Source organism: Prunus dulcis, chromosome 8, assembly GCF_902201215.1.
Source record: "Prunus dulcis chromosome 8, ALMONDv2, whole genome shotgun sequence".
Taxonomy (NCBI): Eukaryota; Viridiplantae; Streptophyta; class Magnoliopsida; order Rosales; family Rosaceae; genus Prunus; species Prunus dulcis.
This window is the reverse complement of record NC_047657.1, coordinates 7,839,146-7,859,883: the sequence shown is the minus strand read 5'-3', so window position 1 is coordinate 7,859,883 and position 20,738 is coordinate 7,839,146. Positions and strand designations below refer to the sequence as shown.

At 38.0% G+C, this 20,738-nt stretch overlaps 4 protein-coding genes across 4 annotated transcripts; 3 read left to right on the top strand and 1 right to left on the bottom strand.

Moving 5' to 3' along the window:
- The first annotated feature begins 6,898 nt into the window (after positions 1–6,898).
- Positions 6,899–9,099, top strand: LOC117637587. Its single transcript, XM_034372519.1, has one exon. It carries the CDS (start codon positions 7,148–7,150, stop codon positions 8,888–8,890), a length of 1,743 nt encoding a protein of 580 aa, XP_034228410.1. The 5' UTR covers positions 6,899–7,147; the 3' UTR covers positions 8,891–9,099.
- Positions 9,100–13,205: 4,106 nt separating this feature from the next.
- LOC117612177 (beta carbonic anhydrase 5, chloroplastic-like) lies at positions 13,206–16,848 on the top strand. The gene is made up of 9 exons (XM_034340932.1): positions 13,206–13,585; positions 13,669–13,736; positions 14,415–14,576; positions 14,663–14,711; positions 14,894–15,007; positions 15,143–15,196; positions 15,609–15,691; positions 15,824–15,929; positions 16,491–16,848. Exons 1-9 carry the CDS (start codon positions 13,478–13,480, stop codon positions 16,692–16,694), a joined length of 948 nt encoding a protein of 315 aa, XP_034196823.1. The 5' UTR covers positions 13,206–13,477; the 3' UTR covers positions 16,695–16,848.
- Positions 16,849–18,158: 1,310 nt separating this feature from the next.
- Positions 18,159–18,830, bottom strand: LOC117638385 (protein PELPK1-like). The gene has a single exon (XM_034373516.1). The coding sequence runs from the start codon at positions 18,828–18,830 to the stop codon at positions 18,159–18,161; it is 672 nt and encodes a 223-aa protein (XP_034229407.1).
- Positions 18,831–19,875: 1,045 nt separating this feature from the next.
- LOC117638384 (protein PELPK1-like) lies at positions 19,876–20,370 on the top strand. Its single transcript, XM_034373515.1, has one exon. The coding sequence runs from the start codon at positions 19,876–19,878 to the stop codon at positions 20,368–20,370; it is 495 nt and encodes a 164-aa protein (XP_034229406.1).
- The last annotated feature ends 368 nt before the right edge of the window (positions 20,371–20,738 follow it).

Here is a 20,738-nt window from a genome sequence, read left to right as displayed (position 1 = left end):
TTGTGGTAAAACGTTCGTGGGTATCATAACTAGTAAACCCTTAGGAAACACAACTCCTCCTACTAGGGACACTTAGAGGTTTAATGGCTTGTGGCACATGCTAAGCGCCATCAAGATTTCCTGCAAAAGTGGTTTAGTTAGCTTTTTGTTTTGTTTTTATTTTTGTTTCTAATTTTACTCAATGACTAGCAAAGATAGGTTTGAGGTAGTTTGATAGATTCATATTTTGCATATATAATCTATCTCTAATTGCATTGTTTTCGTGTGAAATTGGTTAGGTTAATGTGTTTAGTGAGGATTTTGTAAACAATCAGTCCTAGCAACGCTATGGAGCAAAAACAATAATTTTCGAAGCTTAAGGGAGCAAAATGGGTGGAATTATCAACTTGGCGAAATCTCAAAAACTCACTCTGTCATTTCATCAAACCCATCGAGTGCATCTGTGCAAGTGTCAATATATACCCACAACTGGTCACTGTGACCAACACCAGAAAGATAGTGTTAGAGAAGTTTACCATCAATTTGGGAACTGAAATCATTTTACAACTATTGAAATTGGAGAAGAACCATGTGTATTTAATTGGTGGAGCTGAAGAAGGCGTGTTGGCTGGGTTGTGTTGATTTGTGTGAGTGTGTTGGCAGATGATTTAGCAAGACTTCAGCTATTGCCATCCCATTTGCTAAAGGGCTAAGGTGTTGTTGTGCGTATGTGAAAAACTAGGCGGAGGTTCCAAGCCAAATGTTAGATAGGCATCCGCATGCTTTCTTCTTTATGTGGAGTGTTTGTGCCACGACTTGAGGAACCAGAGAAGGAGTTGTCGCAGAATGAAGTGTTGGCATTTGTTGAAGCAACAACTAGGCTTTATTAATCATGAGATTCAATATTACATGACTAGGCTTTCTTTGCCACATCATTTTTTCTCTCAACTAATAGGAGAAGTCCAGCCTTAGACTTGTAAAAGAATTAGAAGAGCCTCAGCCGCTCCTTTTCTCCTTTTCCAATTAGGACTTTCCCATTATTCCCATTATTCCTATATTTCCTAAGTACTCTCTAAAATATATTTTCCTTATTTTTGGAGGATTCCTTTGGCCTATAAATATAAAGCTTTAACCTAAGAGCCAGAGCCATCATCTTCCCATATACAACTTTAATACACTCACAAATATATAAGAGAGAGCCCAGAGTTGTTGTCGCGGTGCTTTTGGAGCTTACGAAGGTGTTGATGTGAAGAATCTAGAGATCAAATCCATCTACCAAATCAGTTTTATGACAACAATTCTTTTGTTTATATTTTCTTTTGTCATGAACTAATTTCTCTTGTTAGGGCTATGATGTAGCCTAGCCATAAATACTTAATTTTTATAGTTATATTAATTTCTGATTACTATTCCACGTTGAGTATTTGTTACTGTTCTTAATGCCTTAAATATCTAGCTAATATTTAATTGATGATCCAAAAGGAGACCGAGAGGAGATGTTTGGTGTTTGCTTCTGTTAACAAATACCATATCTTGAATGAGTGCTCGAGAGGGACTAACATGACTCATGCAATTTTCTTGCAGATTCTCATAGAACTTATAGGGTTCTTGATTTTCTAAATAGGTTACTCAAGAGGGAATAGATTGTTAATTAAGAATATTTTTGGTTGAGCTCGAGAGGGGATATCGAATGAATTAGCAGAAACCAACTGTTAACATGAGTATAAATTACGGTTAATTGGCTATAAGAATTAAGTGAAATTGGTTATGATGAAATCGGATGCTCTAGTGTCTCATCAACTTGATTTTCCATCGTTAATTAAATTGTTATTTTTCATAACTATTTTAATTTAGTTAAATCAATCAATTTTCTTAATCAACTGTTCAAATAAACTTTTGCATGAATCATAATTGGTAATTAAGAGAAAATTATAGTTTTCGTGAGAACAACACTTCATTTATCTCTATATTACTTGTGCAGATTTTGCGCTTGCAATAATTTCACAATAATTCCATAGAGACAGTTGTAACTAATGTAATGTATTGCCCTAATATGCAAGAACTAGCTAGAAAACACACCAATAAACAGATGCGAAAGTGAGTTTTGATTATATATTGAAACCAGAAAACAAACTTCAGCTAGGAAAGTAAACAAGTATTGGTAACGACTAACAAAGAATTGAATTATTATGAATACAATGATGATGAGAACTATGGCCTAGAATCCACCACTAGTGTAGCAACTAAGCAATCATGGATACAAGCATGTAGCCATTGAAACAGTTAATGAAGTTTATCTTAACCTCAGTCAATGAGAATTATACCTTGTTAGGGTTACTAGCCAATTACCTATGCTTGCAACTTAATCTTGGTTATCCTTTAAGTTAGCAAGCATAGATTCCATTAAGCTTTGTGAGAATAAATAAATATATAAAACATCATGTCTACCTCATGAATCCATATTACTTAGAAATTATGAGAACTATGATTTCATACTACTTGTTGTCAATTAGAAATTATATTCTTAGTTATCCTACACAACTTCTCAACTATAGCTAGATGCATACAATCTAAGATGATCAATCAAACAAAGAAAATACAGCATATAATTAAACTATAAGTTTTTTTTTAGGATCTTTCCTATTGAGAGGGACGATATTATACTAAACTCACATACACCATACAGATACTAGGACTCGAACTCAGGACCTTGTCTGAATGAGTAAATAATCCAAACCACTACACTAGTGGGTCCTTTGTGAATTAAACTATAAGTTAAGTATTCATTAACATGAAAATATATGAAATTGTAAACCTAACACTAGTGAAATTGGCTGAATATGTCAATTGCTTGACGATTTGCTTTTTTCGCTTCAATCTCCTAGTCTATGATGTGACAATATTAGTGCTTTGTCTTTAGCTTCTAATCCAATTTTCAATGGAAGGACCAAACACATTACATTGGAATATCACTTTTTTAGGAGCTAGCTTCTAACCAAGCACTATAGTTCAAATATGTATTTTTTCCAAAGTGAGATTGTTGTCGTTTTTACCAAATCATTGTAATCTGCTCTACTCCTTTATCTCAAAGACAAGCGTCAAGTTGCTCTCATTTCCACATTCCTATATTTTGTAGAAAGTTTTTGATAGGCTCTTCCTCGAATTTCTCGGAATTCGTAACCAAATATGTTATTTTTCCAACATCAATCTAATGCTGGGCACACTTACTAAAAAGTGACGAGACTTTTTGCCAAAATTTCGGCAGAGTCTCCCCTAAAAAACGGACATTTCCCAAAATTTTTAACATGTGGAAAATACATTAAAATCATCGCAATAACAACAAGCACAATGTAATAACACACAATTTACATAATGGGCCTTCGACCTTGAATCCAACCCTAGCATGGGCGATAATAGAGCATATCTAAAGAATTTCAGTTTACAAGCAAAAAAAAAGTTTAACTGAGATTGAAACAAATAGAAGTTATCCTACTGGAGTTCAGGGTTCTGTAGCGCAAGTCTTAGCTCGGCCGCTCGGTTCAAGTCTAGTTACTGCCTAGGGGGTGCAAAACAGAAAACTTGTGAGTTGACAAAAATAAAGTTTTGTTATAATTTAAAACAACATATTAAACCCACCGTTTGAAAAACGATGCATAAAACATGCAATTGAAACCCAATATGTATATAATTTGTATCCCATAATAGTTTACTAATACCCAAATTCACACAACACCCTTCTCTTTTTCTTAAACCACTATCACTCATAACGCATGCTCGTTGACACCGCGAGTTAAGAAGGATCCTCACCGATAAACAAGAACAAAGGTATATATATATATATATATATAAGTATATATAACATGACCATTACCAAACTTGTACTGGGGAAACAATCTAATCGGGGGAATTGTTTGACTAGATCACATGAAAGAATCCTGAATTGACCATGTGGCTAGAGAACGAGCCGTCCAATAGAGGGACTGGGCTCACCAGCAAGCACAGTAGAATCCTCAATACTCGTGCACCTGTGATAAGTCCCACGCGCTCAGACTAATCCCGCTAAGGGTCTATGAAACACCCCATCAAGGATGCCCGGGTTCCGACATATTCAAGTATCCCAAAATTCCAAGTATCCAATCTAAGTATTTCAAAACCAGGGAGGTACATAGGGTAGTGCTAATAGCACTTCAAACTGACATAAACCACAACCCAACTCACATTCCATAATCCTTTTCCAACAAACCCATGCACCCCACACACATCCAAGTATATATAGTACTCTCCAAAAATAGTATATATCAAGTTAAGATAATCACAATCCGCAAATATCCAAATATACTTCCAATACTTTCATAAAAATATTATATTTCAGCAATTAAATATATAATAAACTCAATAATCAAATAAATCGTTACATAATTTGGCGTCTTTGAAACTAATGATTATTATTTAAAAACAAAGTCAACTCACAAATAATCCAAAGCTGTTTGACCTTGAGAGGGTCCCGCCTGTTGAATACGTTGGGTCAGAGTACCTATTTAAGAGTATAAAAACTAGATTAAAATAAAATACTTTGAACAAGAACTTTAAATGAATTCCTGGTTTTCCCGAGATTCCAAGTGTGTGAACGACTAACGAGAAGTTCCTAAGGTCCAACTACGTGTTTCGAATGGTGGAATAACTCAGAAGACACTCGGTCAACTGAGTGGTCAAACTTGCCAAATTTGGTCAACCGGGTCCTCGGGGCCCACAACCTCCGATCTCCAATCCGAAAGTTCCTACGGATTCAACAAAGTTTAATAAACATGTCCTGCAAGTTTGGTCAAAATCAAGCAGTCGGATCGGTTAAGATAGAATGTTCAGACAATCACTATTTTATGCCAACTTTGAGTCATTGAATCAGAGCATTCGGGACTTCGATTCTCGATCCGTGAATTCCTACATGATCCTAGAGGTACCTAGATCAACATATTTGGAAACGAAGTCGATCTAACGGTCCGAACATATCAAACCCGGATAACACCTAATATGCGTAAATCTGATCGACCGTCAAACGATAACCAAATTCAAATCCGAGCATACAGTCGTGCTCGGAACAACATGGGGAACATTTTAGAACCAAAGCCAAACATGGCCCACGCTTCGCCACATGAGTTGGCAGCACATGGGTGTCTAAATAAAATTTCGGTGACCAGAAAATTCTGAAAACACCCAACAACACCTATACCTACGTGATCAGGACAACTAGTAGAGCAACTTTTGTTCTTGGGCCAAGCCAAAAAGTGGCCAGAGCTTGTCGGAAACTCGAGCCGAAAACCAGCCAAAACTTTGGATCCTAAAACGAGTTTCAAAACTTCAAAATCAATTCTCACATTCAAAGGATGAGAAAGCGTACCTAGATTGATAAATTTGGTGACCGGAATCGCCAGATACAAAGACAGAAAGTTGGGTAAAAACTAGCCCTTTTTTTTGCATTTTCTGGCGGCTGTGGTTGCCGGTTTTGTCGGCAGTGGTGCGGGACGGAGAGAGGAAGCTGGCCCCGTCACAAATGGTGGTTGGAAGAGGCTGTTGCCAGCCAAAACAGTGGCCGGTGGGCTTTGGGCGAGGTAGAGAGGTTCGTGAGGAGAGAGAGAGAGAGAGAGAGAGAGAGAGAGAGAGAGAGAGAGAGATCTGATTGGGTTTTTAAAATTCAAATTTAAAATATTTACGGTTGTGCCACTGCACTTCTGTTGATTATAATTTCTTCATTACAACTCCGATTTGAGCCAACTACTTGTTTACGAACTCGTATTGACGCTCTCTACGCAATGATGCCATTCAATTCTCCAAAATCCTACCGAATTAAAAAGTAACCAAAATAAACCTACTCTCAGGGCAAAATTATAATTTCATAATTAAATAAATTAAATAATTTAAATGTATAATTAAAATTGGGTCGGGGTGTCACAGGTTTAGATGGAGAAGTCGTGCCAAATCGACCTTATGAACACCAAATTAGCCTTGTGTATTGAAATTATTCTAATTACTGACCTTCCCTTTATTTACTAATACGCATGAATAAAACATTATGTGGGTTACACATCACTGTTCGTAATATAACACCTAAACAAAGAGGAATTAAATTGATTATGGGGAGTAGTTGATCCAATTCTAATTCATTTTTTCCAATATCCCAAACATCCCAATTAATATTTTTCTCATTCCAAAGCATGTTTACTTATTTATGAGGAATAAGAGAAACCATGGTTGACTAAAAAAATAAAAAAAAAGAAACCATGAATCAAAACACTTAATAATAGGGGAATGAATGAATTAGAATTGTTGATCACATTCCTGATTTTGAGAGTATTTAATTACAGATTTTAACGTAAAATCCATAATTTTTTTAAATTTATTATATGATAGTACAGTCCCGATCTCTTGGACTACATGAGTCTAAGAGATTTGTGGTCATTTACCGTTGGATGTAAATTCAACGGTTCACTCACTCTTGCACTCCTTTTAAGAAACTTTTTTGAACTATTAAATTAACATTCAACGGTGAGTGACCACAATCTCTTGGATCCATGTGGTTCAAGAAATCAGGACTGTATAGTATACACAAGAATACTTAGGAATTGAAATATTTTCAATACCTATGTGTTTGTAAGCATAGTAAAACTATGAATTGAAATAATTTCAATATCCATAGATAAGAGACGTCAGCCTGTTTTATGAACAGTGAATATTTTGTCCTTAAAGCTGCGAAACGGGTCCTGCTGGCGGTAAATGACCCGACCCATTTCACATTTATGAAAGTCAAGACCGTAGCAGTTGGATAGTAAATTTCCTTTTTACAAGTGCCCAAAGCCATTAACAACGTGTCACTCTCACTGCACAAAAAACCCAATCAGATAAAGTCCATCGCAGATTTATCAGATCAGAGTTTTTCAAACTCTCCAAAATACCCACACTGCAGTTCCCATACTCCCACCCTATCCACCGAACAGTCCCCGTCATTTCAGTCAAACCCCAGGTCCTATTTCGTCAACCACAAAAAAACCCACCCTTCAACTCTGTCCTAACTCCACCCAAACCAAAGAGAGCTGAAAAGGAAAGAGAAGAGAGAGAGAGAGAGATAGAGTGAAGAGAGAGAGAGAGAGAGAGAGAGAGAGAGAGAGAGAGTGAAATGGAGTTCCATTTCAACACAAGCAGAGCGGAAGCGGAGCGGTGGCTGAGCACGGCAGTCAAGCTACTGACGACACGTGACCTGCACGGGACCAAGAGCTTCGCGATCCGAGCCCGAGAGTCCGACCCGAGATTGGAGGCCACCGAGCAAATAATCGCCGTTGCCGACACGCTTCTCGCCGGCGACTCCCGGATCAGCAGCCATAGCCAGCAGCCCGACTGGTACGCGATCCTTCAACTCGCCCACTACACTCAGAACCTCGAACTCGTTGCGACTCAGTACCGCCGACTCGCTCTCCTGCTCAACCCGCACCGGAACCGCTTCCCGTACGCCGATCACGCCTTCCGGCTCGTCTCCGAGGCCTGGAACGTCCTCTCTAACCCTTCCAAGAAGGCCCTCTATGACCACGAGTTGAGCATGTTCAACCGGTTCGACTCGGCCCCCTCCGGGTCGACTCAGTTGTTCGAGAGGCAATTCTTGCAAATGCATAATGTGCAACAGCAGCCACCGCAGCCGCCGCAACCGCCACCACCGCCACCACCGCAACCACAAACACTACATTTCCAGCCTCCACCACCACCATCACAAGAAGTACAGAGAGCACAACATCAATTTCATCTACATCAATTAAGACAAGAGCAGCAGCAGCAACAGCAGCAGCAACACCAACAACAGCAACAACAGCAACAACAGCTTCAACAACCACCACAGCAGCAGCAGCAACAGCATCAACAGCCACCACAGGAGCCGGAGCCGCAGCAGCAGCAACCGGTGAGGAAAAGCCCTAGGAGTAAGGATGGAAGAGTGGCGATGGAGGAGGAAAGGCCGAGTCTTAACAATGTGACCGAGTCGACTGCTCCTCCCTCCGAGTCAACTCGGCCCGTTGAGGCATCTCCCCCTTCTGAGTCGACTCGACCGGAATCGGAGCCCCGAACGGAGAGTTTCTGGACTGCATGTCCCTACTGTTATAATCTCTTTGAGTATCCGAGCGTTTACGAGGATTGCATGCTTCGGTGTCAAAATTGCAAGAGGGCGTTCAATGCGGTGGTGATAGAGGCACCGCCTGTGACGGGGAGTGACGGTGAGGTCAACTTCTGCTGTTGGGGGTATTTCCCGTTGGGGTTTGCCGATAATGGTAAAGATACAGGCGGGTCAGCTGAGTGGACGCCGTTTTCGACCATGTTTGCTTGCCCAATACAAGGGAAGAAGAAGATTGCTGGACGAACTAAGAACGCTAATTCAGGGCCGAGGGTCTATATTGACGATGATGAGGCGTTGCTTGATATTTCGGATTCTAGTGAGGAATCTGACGATGAGTGGCAGACGGATAGGAGGAAGAGGAGGGCAGCGAAAGCAAAAGGTAAAGCTTCAGTGGCTAAAACTCCAGTGAGGGCTTCGGATAGAATAAGGAAGGGTAATCAAAATGTGGGTGGGCAGGGGAAGGTAGGAAATGGTGGGAGTTTGGGTGGTGCGTCTCTGTCGAAGCCGGAGTCGAGTAAGAAGTCAAGTTCTAGTGCAAGAAAGAGAGGTGCAGCTGCTTTGGGGAAGTTGGATTTGAATGTGGAGTTCAGTAATAATGAAGTGGAAGAGCCTGCAGCTCAGACAATGAGTGAAGGGAATGGGACTGCAAACGGGGAGGAGGATAACATTGAAGGGATTGGGTTTTTTGAGGGTCTTGATGAGTTTTTGAGTAGTCTGCCCATACTCAATGTTGTGGGTGATGACAAGGTTAAGGCTAATTAGTAAAGTAAGAGTAAGACTCTTTCCTTTTGGTTTTTGCTGCTTCAGCTGTTGTACTTGATCTATGGATGCATGTTGTATTGAATGATGTAGAGCTTCTAGGCATTTTGTTTCATGGCTCTCACTCTTTGGATCTATTACATAATCTGCAGCAATGTAAACTTAATTCAGCTTGTAGCTTTTAAAAATGTTAGTCTGATTTCTGTAGATTATCTTACGGTGCTAGCATTGATGGCTAAAATTTGGACTAACATGGGGAATCAGTTCTGGTGATAATCTCATTTTTCCCCTGTGTTGAAGTTAAGAAATTTTGGTATACTATAATGTAGAGGTTTCTTCGTGAATCATGGTTGAAGCTTGGTTTTAGGGTTTGTTTGGAGACCATTACATTTCTTGATGTTAATTTGTTATAAGTATTTTATATTCTTTGGGATTAGAATGGGAATGTAACATGTGGGCTTCGATTGTTTCACTCACTTGATAGATGAAATCCATCAAGTTCTCGATTTGGATTGCTTTATATACCAATTTAGGCTCAACCCAGTTGCAAGGAGCAAGCTCAAGAGAATCTGTGTGTATTGGGAAAGCAACTTAGGACACAGAAAAGTCTTCGGTGACGCTGCTCTTGAGTTCGGCAATAAACTGGTGATTCAGATGGATATGAATTAGAGGAATTTTCACAATTATAAAGAGGAGGGTTTTGGGGGTGGAGAAGCTTTGAGAGACGATGAGATTCCCATGGCTTTGCTTTCTATTTAGGGTTCTTTGTCTTTCCACTATTATCCTAGTTTGGAAAACAGCTGCAGGTTAATTTCTTAATTTGTTTGCTGAAGTTTTTGTTTTTGCTTTTATCTTGTGGATAGGTTTATATATATATACTTTTAGGAAGTTTTTTTTAATAAAATACGTTTCTTCTACGTACATTATACATTTACATTCCTTATTTGCTAATGTGCGGCAGAGGGCTGAATTTGATGTACTCTCTTCCTGCTACAGTTGCTTTGTAATTTTTTGTTTGTTGTGGATGGGGGATTCACATGGAAAGAGAGAATTTGCTTCGCTGCCCTCTTTTTAATATTTATTTTATGTTTTGTTTTTAAATCATTATTTATTATAGTTTCTAAGTTTCTTATTATACACCCTCTCTTAGTCGTCAAAGAGTGAGTAGGATTAACTGTTAAAGTTTCCCAAGCCCTAATTTGAATGTGGAAAAAACATGATCTCCCTTTTACGTTATTCTGAATTTTCACCTATAATTGATTAACCATTCAATTGTGTTTAGTGCTTCTCTGTGGAAATATATGTAACTATCTTTGCTAAAACAAAATACTGGCTACTTTTTATCTTATTTCTACAAGGATAATCTTGGATGCTTAGCAGCAATTTGATTCTGAATTTGTGTGTCTGTTGTTCTAGGAAACATGGAAAACTTATTTACTGTGTTGCACTTGCAGCATGGTCTTCTCCTTGCTTGAGCCTATTATTGTGAGTTTGATGGCTACTGTTGTACCTTATGTCTTATATATAATGTTGTCTTCACTTTTGTTTCTTCTCTTTTCATCATTGTGACATTTGAAGTTGAGTTTTAATTTTGTTTCCACTTTCCTCTCCAGTTGTTATGTACAATAGGTGTATAATACATAGCAAGCGAGGAATGATCTCTGGCAACATTTAGCTTATTTGGAAATGGCTTTATGCCTTTGAGCAGCCTTTTTCATGTCTAGATAGTTGAAGGGCATCCGAACGTTTTATTAAACGAACAAAAAATTAAATGATGTTCTTGTGAGCATTTCATCATTTTCATTGTCCTCATGATCACTGCTGTGAGTTAATGGAAGTTGACATAATAGTCAAATTGTTGATACTCGATTGAGGATTCAAATTGAATTTTGGTGTTAACAATGAGGGTATAAAGTTTTCTAGATCATAGTGTTTATAAATTTCCATTAATCTGTACTTCAGCAGCAATTAAACTTTTATTAGAATTTGTCATTAAATTTCCAGCTTGATTTGGTGCATATTGTAGAATATGTACTTTAATAAGTTGGTTGGTTGTTAGTTTGTTTTCTTGTTTTATTTATTTATTTTGGTAAGATTTCCTTGCCAAATAAAAAAAGTAGTGTGTTGATTTTATGAACTGAGTCGTAGTGCTAGCATATTTCTGTTATCTTGTGTGTGATATGTTCATCCTTGTCATTTTGTCTTTTCATAATGGATGCACAGTGGTAAAATTAGAACTGGAGACAGATTTTTGGTGGCAATATTCAGAGATACAAAGCACCTAGTGGTACAATGTTATGCAGAAAAATAGGTAAATGCGTATTGATTTCGGTGAAATTGTTCCTCATATTGTTGACTTAAGGACTATTCATGCTGGGGATGGTTATGGCAGCGGCATTATCGATGTTTGTAGTAGCTGCATTTCCCTTAGACCTAACTACGGTATCATTGCCTGTCATTCAGATGGGGTGACATGCAATGATTCAGTTGGGTTAAGTAGTTAATTGTAAGTTGTGAAGTTATTGACTGAAAGAAAGGTCCCAACAAGACTCATGGAGGAAAAGTTTGAACTGAATTGTTTTGAAAAGAAAACGAGTTGTTCTCATAGTCTGGGAGCATGATTTCAATTTGATTTGTAGCCTTGTAGGGTGTTGGATTTGGTGTAATATTTTTCTATGATTGCAATTCTTCATGTTCTTAGATACTACTAGGCCGGTGGATTTGTGGAGGAGATGTACTCTTTAGAGCAAAAACTTGTCTTGTGAAGCTCATGAAGTAGCGAATAGGCATTCCGTGGTTCTTGTTAACCAAAATGAGAATGATGATAATAAGATGAAATAAAGGGAAAGTGGGAACTTGTATTGATTTGAAAAATGAGTTTCCGTTAAGTTTGAGTGATGTTGATTATGTTCGTCTCCGGCCCTTTGCCTTATCATTGTCACTCTTTTGGTCGGAATCAAATTTTCCTTGAAACCTTCGTAACTTGTGGGATCAAAGAAACAACAAAAGGGCACAAAGACAAAACGAGAGAAAGATCTAGCTGAACTACCACCAAAGCCTAGCAAAGAAGATCTTCCGCAATCTAACAACAAATCTACAACCAAAGCCTAGCAAAGAAGATCTTCCTCATTCTAACAACAAATTACCCCGGTGGGTTAGGGAGGCAATCAGAAATCAAAAATCGAACCAGAGACCGGAGGTGGCGTAAATTTGCAGTTCACTGCTCTCAGCCCAATCCTTGCCGCCCTTGCCGCCTCTCGGAATTCAGCAGCACTCAACTTCCTGAAAACCTGCCGCCAATCTTCTAATCTCATTGATCAGAAGAAATAAGGTTCATGCCCTGTTTTCCACACAGCCATTCATAGTCACTAGTGCCTCAGCAATCAAAGCAGACCGTTTTTGACCTTTGATAGCCTCTAGTGCCTTCAAAAGTGTAGCAAAAAGTAAAAACAAACATTTAACTTGGAATCTTTAATCTTTGTTTGTTTGTTTGGCTGCCCTCTATGTCTTTAGGGTAGCTGGTGCCTTCTGACTGTGTTTGTTGTTTTGGCTTTTTGCCTATTTCCTTGCCTTTTGGCTGTTTATGAAGTATCTTTTCACAGGAAAAAAAAAAAAAAATTATTTAAAATCTTTGCCATGATCCATCAAATTCCAAATCAAACAAAAACTTCATCAAATTTAATCGATTTTCCATATTTATATTCAATTTAATATAGTTGAACCACAAAGACATAGATCCAATTGGGCTAGGACAGAAAATCAAGTCCAAGTATTGTCCAAGACTTCTTCAAGTTTTCAAAATTCAAAGCCCTGATTATTTGATGCCTGATTACTCGATTAAATGAAATGACCTTGAGAATTGAAACTAAAATAAGTTTTTGGAACTTGGAAGGATGCTCTTTCAAAATTTCAAGATTATTTTGATAAAAACTAAACGAAGGAATTTTTATTTAATTTTCCCAAATACAGTTTATTTAGTGAAAAAGGAAATAAAATAATAATCATGTGCGGGTCATCAAAAAAAGTTGAGCCGGTGAAATTTGGGTGAAAGTGGTAGAGTTGTTGGTATGTAACATGCTAGTGGTCTGCGATTCAATCTTCCATGACACCATCTGTGTGAGAATACCCCGTCTTCCTTCCTAAATTCGAGTCCCTTCCTAAATTCGAGTAAAAGTTGAGGTAGTATTGTTAAATTATTTCCAAATAAACAAATTAGGAAAAACAGGGTTAGAGAATTTAAAAAAGGAAACAAAAACAAAATACAGTGAAGTGGCACATGGTGGTCTTGTTTAACTCCCAACTGTCTTTCTGTCCTCCACCATTACATTTTCGAAAGACAGTTCAGCATCAAACTTTAACAGCTTCTACTGTTGCATAGAGATAGATGTGGGTGTCCATTGGCATTGTCTTCTATTTTATCTTCGTTTTCTCCGTCGTTCTGGGAGACTGAAATGTTTCTTGATCTGACCAACCAACTCAACCAAACCCAACGTCTATTAAACACCTCCTTCTTCTTCTGCACTCTCTATGCTTTGTCTCTGAAACCCCATTTCCCTTTTGAGCTCTCTTTCTCCTCTCTCTCTCTCTTCCATGGCTATTCTTGCGCCAACCTCTGTTTCAAAAGACCCCTTGTCCCTCCGCACCTCCTCCAATTCCTCCTCCTCGGATCTCCAGAGAATCTCATTGAACCCTCCAAGAGTAAATTCTCTTTTGTTTTCCTCTTTCTCTCGCAAGCATTTCATTTCGTTGGTTTTGTTGATTTCTTGAATCTTTTGCTGCAGATCTTTGGTTCTAAGATGAAATCAGGAAAGATTGAGCAGACCCCATTGAGATTATTGACTGCTTCCAAGTAAGTTGCTGCATTTCTCACCGATGCTGCTGAACATATTGTTAAGTTCGCTTAATTTGCATTGATATCTATATATATGTTTCAGGTTTCTTGATTTACTTTGTAATTTCCAATCTTCTGCCTTGCCTTTTATGTTCTTTCCAATTGTGGCCATTTGAGCTCCAAATATACTAATCTTGATTGATTTGAGAAAGAAAATGTTAGTGAGACGAAGTAGGATTTAGTTTGAATGTTCTATTTTTGTGATCATAGTACTGTTAAGGCACAAACAACGTTAAATTTCTGTCGTTTACCCATGAGAATTTTGAAATTTGAAATTACTGTGAGAAAAAGAAATCCAGAATCAAGGCTAAATTAACTGGTACAATGAGGGATTTTCGTTTCGGTTTTCACACCTCGCTGAAATTCAAGGCTGCTCCTATATTGGTGAGATCAATATGATGGGTTTACTTAGATCTGTTGTGTGGCATCATAAAGACTCTAATTATCTTTGTTTGATGGTTTGCATATAGGAGATGTTTACAATATAAGATTACGACTACATGCAACCTTCGGATTGGTCCTAAGAGATAAGAATGTCTCTATTTTTGTTTAAATCATCAGCTAAGTAACCTGTAGAACTCGAAATTTCATAGTTAGTTGGTTGGTGCTGAAATGTTTTCCTTTTGATATTTGCAGCAATTGTTCAGATTTAACTGCAAAGGCTTCAAGAAAGCCGTTAGGGCTCACTGAAGAACTTAAAAACAACAAACTAGAGAGCGTAGTAGAAACTGATGATGGGAGCTGTTTATTTGAAGATATGAAACGTCGGTTTCTAAGCTTCAAAAAGCATAAATATATGTAAGTGTCCAAGGACTCAGGTCTTGAGGTTCTTCAGCTTAAAGTAAAGTACTTCTGTTCCCTAATTTGGCTTTCATTTTGAATAGGGAAAACTTGGAACATTATCAAAATCTTGCAGAGGGTCAAGCACCAAAGGTTGTATTATAAATGTGTACTTTTCCTTTCTTCGCCCCATCTTCCCAAATTTAGTCATTAACTGTGTATGTCCATATGTATTGAGCGATCTAGGACATCTAGATAGATTCATTTGATGTTTGCCTCAATCTGGTATTGAGTGTCAGGGAGAATATGTATGTGTACTGATGTTTCTAGAACAGTTCATGGTGATTTCTTGTGCAGATTCTAGGGTATGCCCTTCAACCATTTTGGGATTCCAACCGGGAGAAGCATTTATAGTGCGCAACATTGCGAATTTGGTGCCCTCCTTCGAGGTATATTATAAATACATTTGAATTATTGTCTTCATCTCTGCTTCACAGAAGGCTAGACATTAATGCCACAAGAAGCGAACACTCGCCAATCAAATGAGATAATATTATTCAATTTATTTTTTTCCGTTTTTGCAGAGTGGACCCTCAGAAACAAATGCTGCATTAGAATTTTCTGTGAACGCCCTGGAAGTAAGTATTCTGTGAATAAAATTTAAAATAAAATGCCAATTATTTCCTTGCTAGCTCCCTTGAAACTTTTGGTTACACATCCCTGCTTATTGAGTGACAATAGGGAGGTAGGAAATGTGTAGGCACTAGAGACCCACATTGCTGATAAGAAAGGGTCTTCCAAGTATTTTAGTATAGGTTCTTAAAGAGTAAGAAATGAAATTCTGAATGGGGTTGTGGGAAGAGAACAGCATTAACAAATCTTCATATGACATAGCCATTCATTTTCAATCAACCTCGGGCATAAAAAGGTGGCTAGTCTTTGCTGTATCAGGAAAAGTTGAATCTCTGAGGTTTAGTGTGCTTCTTAATAGAAGAGTGGGAAGAAGATAAGCCGGTTGGAAATCTATTCTAAGCAATAATTATTTTGTAGGTTGAGAACATATTGGTCGTTGGTCACAGCTGCTGTGGAGGCATTCGTGCTCTTATGAGTATGGATGATGAAGTAGAGAAAAGGTTGAGTAAATTTCTTGTTCTGTACTTTTCAAGTAGTGCATGCGGTCATTGCCTATGTTTGACTTTAAATTTTTTTGTCCAAGAAACAGTCAAGCAATGGTTTCTCACTTTGCTAAAAACTCTTTTATGCAGTAGCTTTATCCAAAATTGGGTTGTTGTTGGGAGGGATGCAAGGTTGTGGACAAAGGCTGCTGCCTCCAAGCTCAGTTTTGACCAGCAATGCAAACACTGTGAGAAGGTAACATTAATCTTTTCTAATTATTTAATATTTCTTTTGTCCTTCTAACTGAAGTAAAAAATTCTGTGTTTGGAATTGCTTGCTGTAACGTAATTGTTCACCATTTGTATTTTTCTTCATTTCATTGGCATAAGCCAAATGAACTTCAAAGTAATTACTCTTATTACTAAGTTCAACACTGCTTCAAGTGATGAATCCTTCGAGTCCGTATATTTTGAAACTCATATCAGCATTCTGTTTTATTTGTATAGTAAATCTCCTGATTGACGGTTTGGAAAAATTATGATTGGGCAAGGGGGTTAGTTTTTAAAGGTTGAAACAAAACAAATCAGAATTGCATCTGATGACATCCCTTCAGATATTGAATTCATTTTGAAAGGTAATTTATTTTAGTCATCATTGACCTCGTACCTATCTGGGAATAATTCTTTCTAAGTCCATGATAAAGTTCTCCTGTTGTGGCATAAATTTGGGTTGCAACTAATAGAGGCTGTTTTATATCATAAAATGGTGCACCAGGTTCATAAAATATTTCTCATATTGAATGGTATCCGTTTGCAGGAGTCGATCAACCGTTCGTTGTTGAACCTTCTCACGTACCCGTGGATAGAAGAGAAAGTGAAGAATGGTATTCTTTCTGTGCATGGTGGTTATTATGACTTTGTTGACTGTACATTTGAAAAATGGACACTGGATTATAAGGAAGACAACTTGAAGGAGAAACACGGCAGAATTTCTGTAAAAAATCATTTGTTTTGGTCCTGATTTCATGTGTGGCCTTGTTGTATCTTATTCCTCAGATAAGTTATTTAAAAAGTTGTTTGTATTAAAGGGGCATAAATTTAAGAGAACTGAAAAAAATAATGTAAAACTGAAAAAATAATGTAAAGTGTGGTGTGTTTTGCACTTGATAGAGTTCTATTTAATGTTAAAGTTCACAATTCGTAGAAATGGCGATGCGGGCACCAATTCTGGATTTGATCTTCACTGTTCTTCATTTCATTGCTATGCTATCACCTAATGTTTGGTGACCAATTCAGGATTTGACTTTCATTGTTCTTCATTTCGTTGCTATGCTATCACCTAATGTTCGGTGATTGGGAATTAGATCGTATTGGATTAAGTTGGATTGGAGAGGATAACACTAATCAAATGATGTGTACATGATTAAAGGACTGGATTAATTGAAACATGCTTTTACATAGGTTAGTATTGGAGAGGATAACACTAATCAAATGATGTGTACATGATTAAAGGACTGGATTAATTGAAACATGCTTTTACATAGGTTAGTATGATGAGACAATCCAATCCAACATAGTGTCAAACCTTTTGGTCTAATAAGATTAAGCGTAATCCAATCCATGTTGTTTTTAGACAACCAAACGAGTCCTCGGGGTTACCAATACGAAATTCAAAGAAATTACCGTTTACTAAGTTCACCACTGCCTGCATTCTCTTTCAATGAGCATATGTTCAATTCAAACTCCTATCTGCATTCTGTAACTGAATGCATTCTCTTACCGATCAAAAGTTCAAGTTAGGAGAAAAATTAAAATGTAACTCATTATTATAATAAAGTGAATTAGGGCTTTCCGAAGAACTTAAAAACAACAAACTGGAAAGAGTAACAGAAACTGAGAGGGAAGGAGATTTCTAAAGAATGTGCAACATCGGTTTGCATAACGATATGTATCTAATCAATATGAAGAGGGGACCCTTGCAGGGGCTCAAACACTTACTGATTAGTTGTCTTAAGTACTCTGTTTTTGCCAACGATTAACATTAATAATGCGAGTTGTAACAATTTAGGGCCCGTTTGATAACCATTTCAATTTTAGTTTTTAGTTTTCATTTTTTGTGCTAAAGTATAGAAGGAAATGAGGGAGAATCAAAGTGAGAATGAGAGTGGAGAGAAGATGAGAGGGGAGGAGGGAAGGAGTAACAAAAGTGAAAACAAAAACTATAAACTGAAATCTATTTGAAATTGTTTTCACTTTCAAGTTTAATATTTATGTTAAACAAGCTAGTAAAGATAATATCAGACGAAATTTAAAGTATAAGAATAAATTAAGAATAGTAATCCAACAGAAGTAACTATAAGCACTCTTATACATTAATACTCAAATGTAGCAGTACATGATAAGAAAGAAACACTGGAGAAGACATGATGATTACAAAGATATATATAAATAGTGAAACAAATTAATTCGAAATATTTTAAGGGAATCAAGGAAGGGTGGTTTTGTGAGGTGGGATGAGTGAAGGGAGGGGTGTGGCCTTGGGGAGGGTTGGGGTGTAGGGCAATGTGGGTTGAGGTAGCTCATCTGGGAGATGTGGCAGAGGTGGAATTTCAGGCAACTTTGGCACTTCAGGCTTTGGTAAAGTAGGGACATTGGGCACCGCTGGCAGCTCGGGCTTCGGCAAAGTTGGGAAAGCGGGAAGTGGTGGCAATTCAGGCTTTGGAAGTTGAGGTAACTCATGCAAGGTTGGGGCATGTGGTATTTCAGCCAACTTATGGCCTTCCTTTGGCAAAGTTGGGACATGAGGTGCTGATGGTATTTCGGGTTTAGCCAATGGTGGCAGCTCAGGCTTTGGAAACTGCGGTAGCTCAGGCTTAGGAATCGGTGGCAGCTCGGGCTTTGGCAACTGTGGAAGCTCAGGCTTAGGAAGTTGTGGAAGCTCAGGCTTAGGCACTTGTGGCAGCTCAGGCTTTGGCAATTGTGGAAGCTCAGGCTTGGGCAATTGTGGCAGCTCAGGCTTTGGAAGCTCGGGCACTTGAGGCAAGGAAGTCTCGAGAAGAAAGCGAGCCCCTGCAACCATTGTTTTGGTGCTCATAAGTGAGAAGGCAAAGAGCAGAAGTAGTGGTAGGACAAAAGCGGGGAGGCGAAGACATGCCATTTTTGGAGCTAGCTAGCTAATGACAAAGGATGATGAATCAGATTATGAAAGATATATAGTTGTTTTAAAGGTTATGAGTTGTGATTTTGCTTCTGCATCTAAACCAGTATTTATAGATAGAGAAATGTAAAGAGCTAGATTTGAAAAGCATCAAGGTCAAAGGGTATTGGTGTTGGTAGCTCAACTTCTGCATACATATTGATCTTCTTTGTTTCTTTACTTAATTTCCACAAGTATATCTTGACAAATTGACAGCCAAATATATGATAATTGTTTCCTATATAAGCTTTTGTATATCTGTTGTCTTGGCAATGTAGGACCTACAAAAGAATAATATTGAGAGCTTTATTCTGTGGCTAATTAGATCTAAGTAATTAAATTAAGGGCTTAATGTAGATAACTCACTTAGGTTGGTGGTTGGCAGCAACCCCAACATCTACTGCTGCCTCTTCCTTTTGCTTTTCAGTCATTCATGAAATTTTGGGTGATTTTGAAGATATAGTTTCTTGAATTTAGATCTCCCTCAAGTTTGAATTATTTTGATACTTTTTTTTGGTTGTGTTTATTTGGGATAATTGACAGTAGTTCTCCCCACAGCACTACTTAAAAAATTAAATCTCACATGGTACATCTTATACACGTGTTATAATATGAGTGGACGACATGGTTTATTTTCTCCCTTTTTAAAGAATAATATCAATAAATATCCATTTATATTATAAAACGCGACCTTACTACCGTAGTATTTTATAATCACTCTAAAAAGTAATCAAAGACAAAATTGAAAATTTGGTAGAAAAACAAAAGGAATATTGATTACTTGTCAAGTACAGAAGGGAAGTAGATATATATGAATGCAGTAGTTCAGAAGTTGAACTAACAACACATACCCTTCGACCAAAACCTTTTGAGATCTCCATGTTTTTCAAGTCTAGCTCTTTACGTTTCTCTTTCTATAAATGCTGGTTTAGATGCTCAAGCAAAATCACAACTCATAAACTTATCAAGAACTAAAGCTTTCAGAATTTCATACCTCGTCCAAAATATGGCCTATCTTCGCCTCCCGGCTTCTGTCATACCACTATTCCTGCTCTTTACCTTCTCATATATGAGCTCCAAAACAATGGTTGCCGGGGCTCGCTTTCTTCTCGAGACTTCCTTGCCTCAAGTGCCCGAGCTTCCAAAGCCTGAGCTGCCACCACTCCATAAACCTGAGCTGCCACAGTTGCCGAAGCCCGAACTGCCAACGTTGCCGAAACCCAAATTGCCACCAGTACCCCATGTTCCAACTTTGCCAAAGCCTGAAGGTCTCAAGTTGGCAGAAGAGCCCCATGTCCCTGAGCTTCCAAAGCCGGAATTGCCACCACTTCCTAATTTCCCAACTTTGCCAAAGCCTGAGTTGCCAAAGTTGCCTGAAATTCCACCTCTTCCCCATTTCCCAGCTGACCTACCTAATCCCACATTGCCCTCCATCCCAACCCTCCCCAAGGACACACCCGTCCCTTCTCTCATTCCACCCCACAAAACCACCTATCCTTGAATATTCTTAAATATTTCTTTTAGTTAAATTGTTTCACTATTTATTTCTATGTCGGGGTTTATGGCATACACATATCTTTGTAATCATTATCTCATGTCCTGTGTTTCTTTCTGATCATGTATTGCTACATATGATCGTATTAATGTATAAGGTTCTTATTCTTACTCCTGTTGGGTTGTTATTCTTAATATTCATTATTCTTACACTTGTGTATGCGTATAAGAACGAATGAACTAAATTTATCCTACTCTTTCCATTTTTTTTTTTTGGGTTTTTAAGCTTTCAAGTCAGCCCTAATAATAGCTCTCAAATCAATGAAGATTCAAAGTTGATTAATTTAGGGCCTGTAATTGATAACCATTTCAATT

Bases quoted from the DNA above. Each gene is read 5' to 3' on its own strand.
- LOC117637587 (XM_034372519.1), top strand. From the start codon at position 7,148: ATGGAGTTCCATTTCAACACAAGCAGAGCGGAAGCGGAGCGGTGGCTG.
- LOC117612177 (XM_034340932.1), top strand. From the start codon at position 13,478: ATGGCTATTCTTGCGCCAACCTCTGTTTCAAAAGACCCCTTGTCCCTC. The intron at 15,008-15,142 runs GTATATTATAAA...CCGTTTTTGCAG, and splicing joins ATTTGGTGCCCTCCTTCGAG to AGTGGACCCTCAGAAACAAA. The intron at 15,930-16,490 runs GTAACATTAATC...ATCCGTTTGCAG, and splicing joins AATGCAAACACTGTGAGAAG to GAGTCGATCAACCGTTCGTT.
- LOC117638385 (XM_034373516.1), bottom strand. From the start codon at position 18,830: ATGGCATGTCTTCGCCTCCCCGCTTTTGTCCTACCACTACTTCTGCTC.
- LOC117638384 (XM_034373515.1), top strand. From the start codon at position 19,876: ATGGCCTATCTTCGCCTCCCGGCTTCTGTCATACCACTATTCCTGCTC.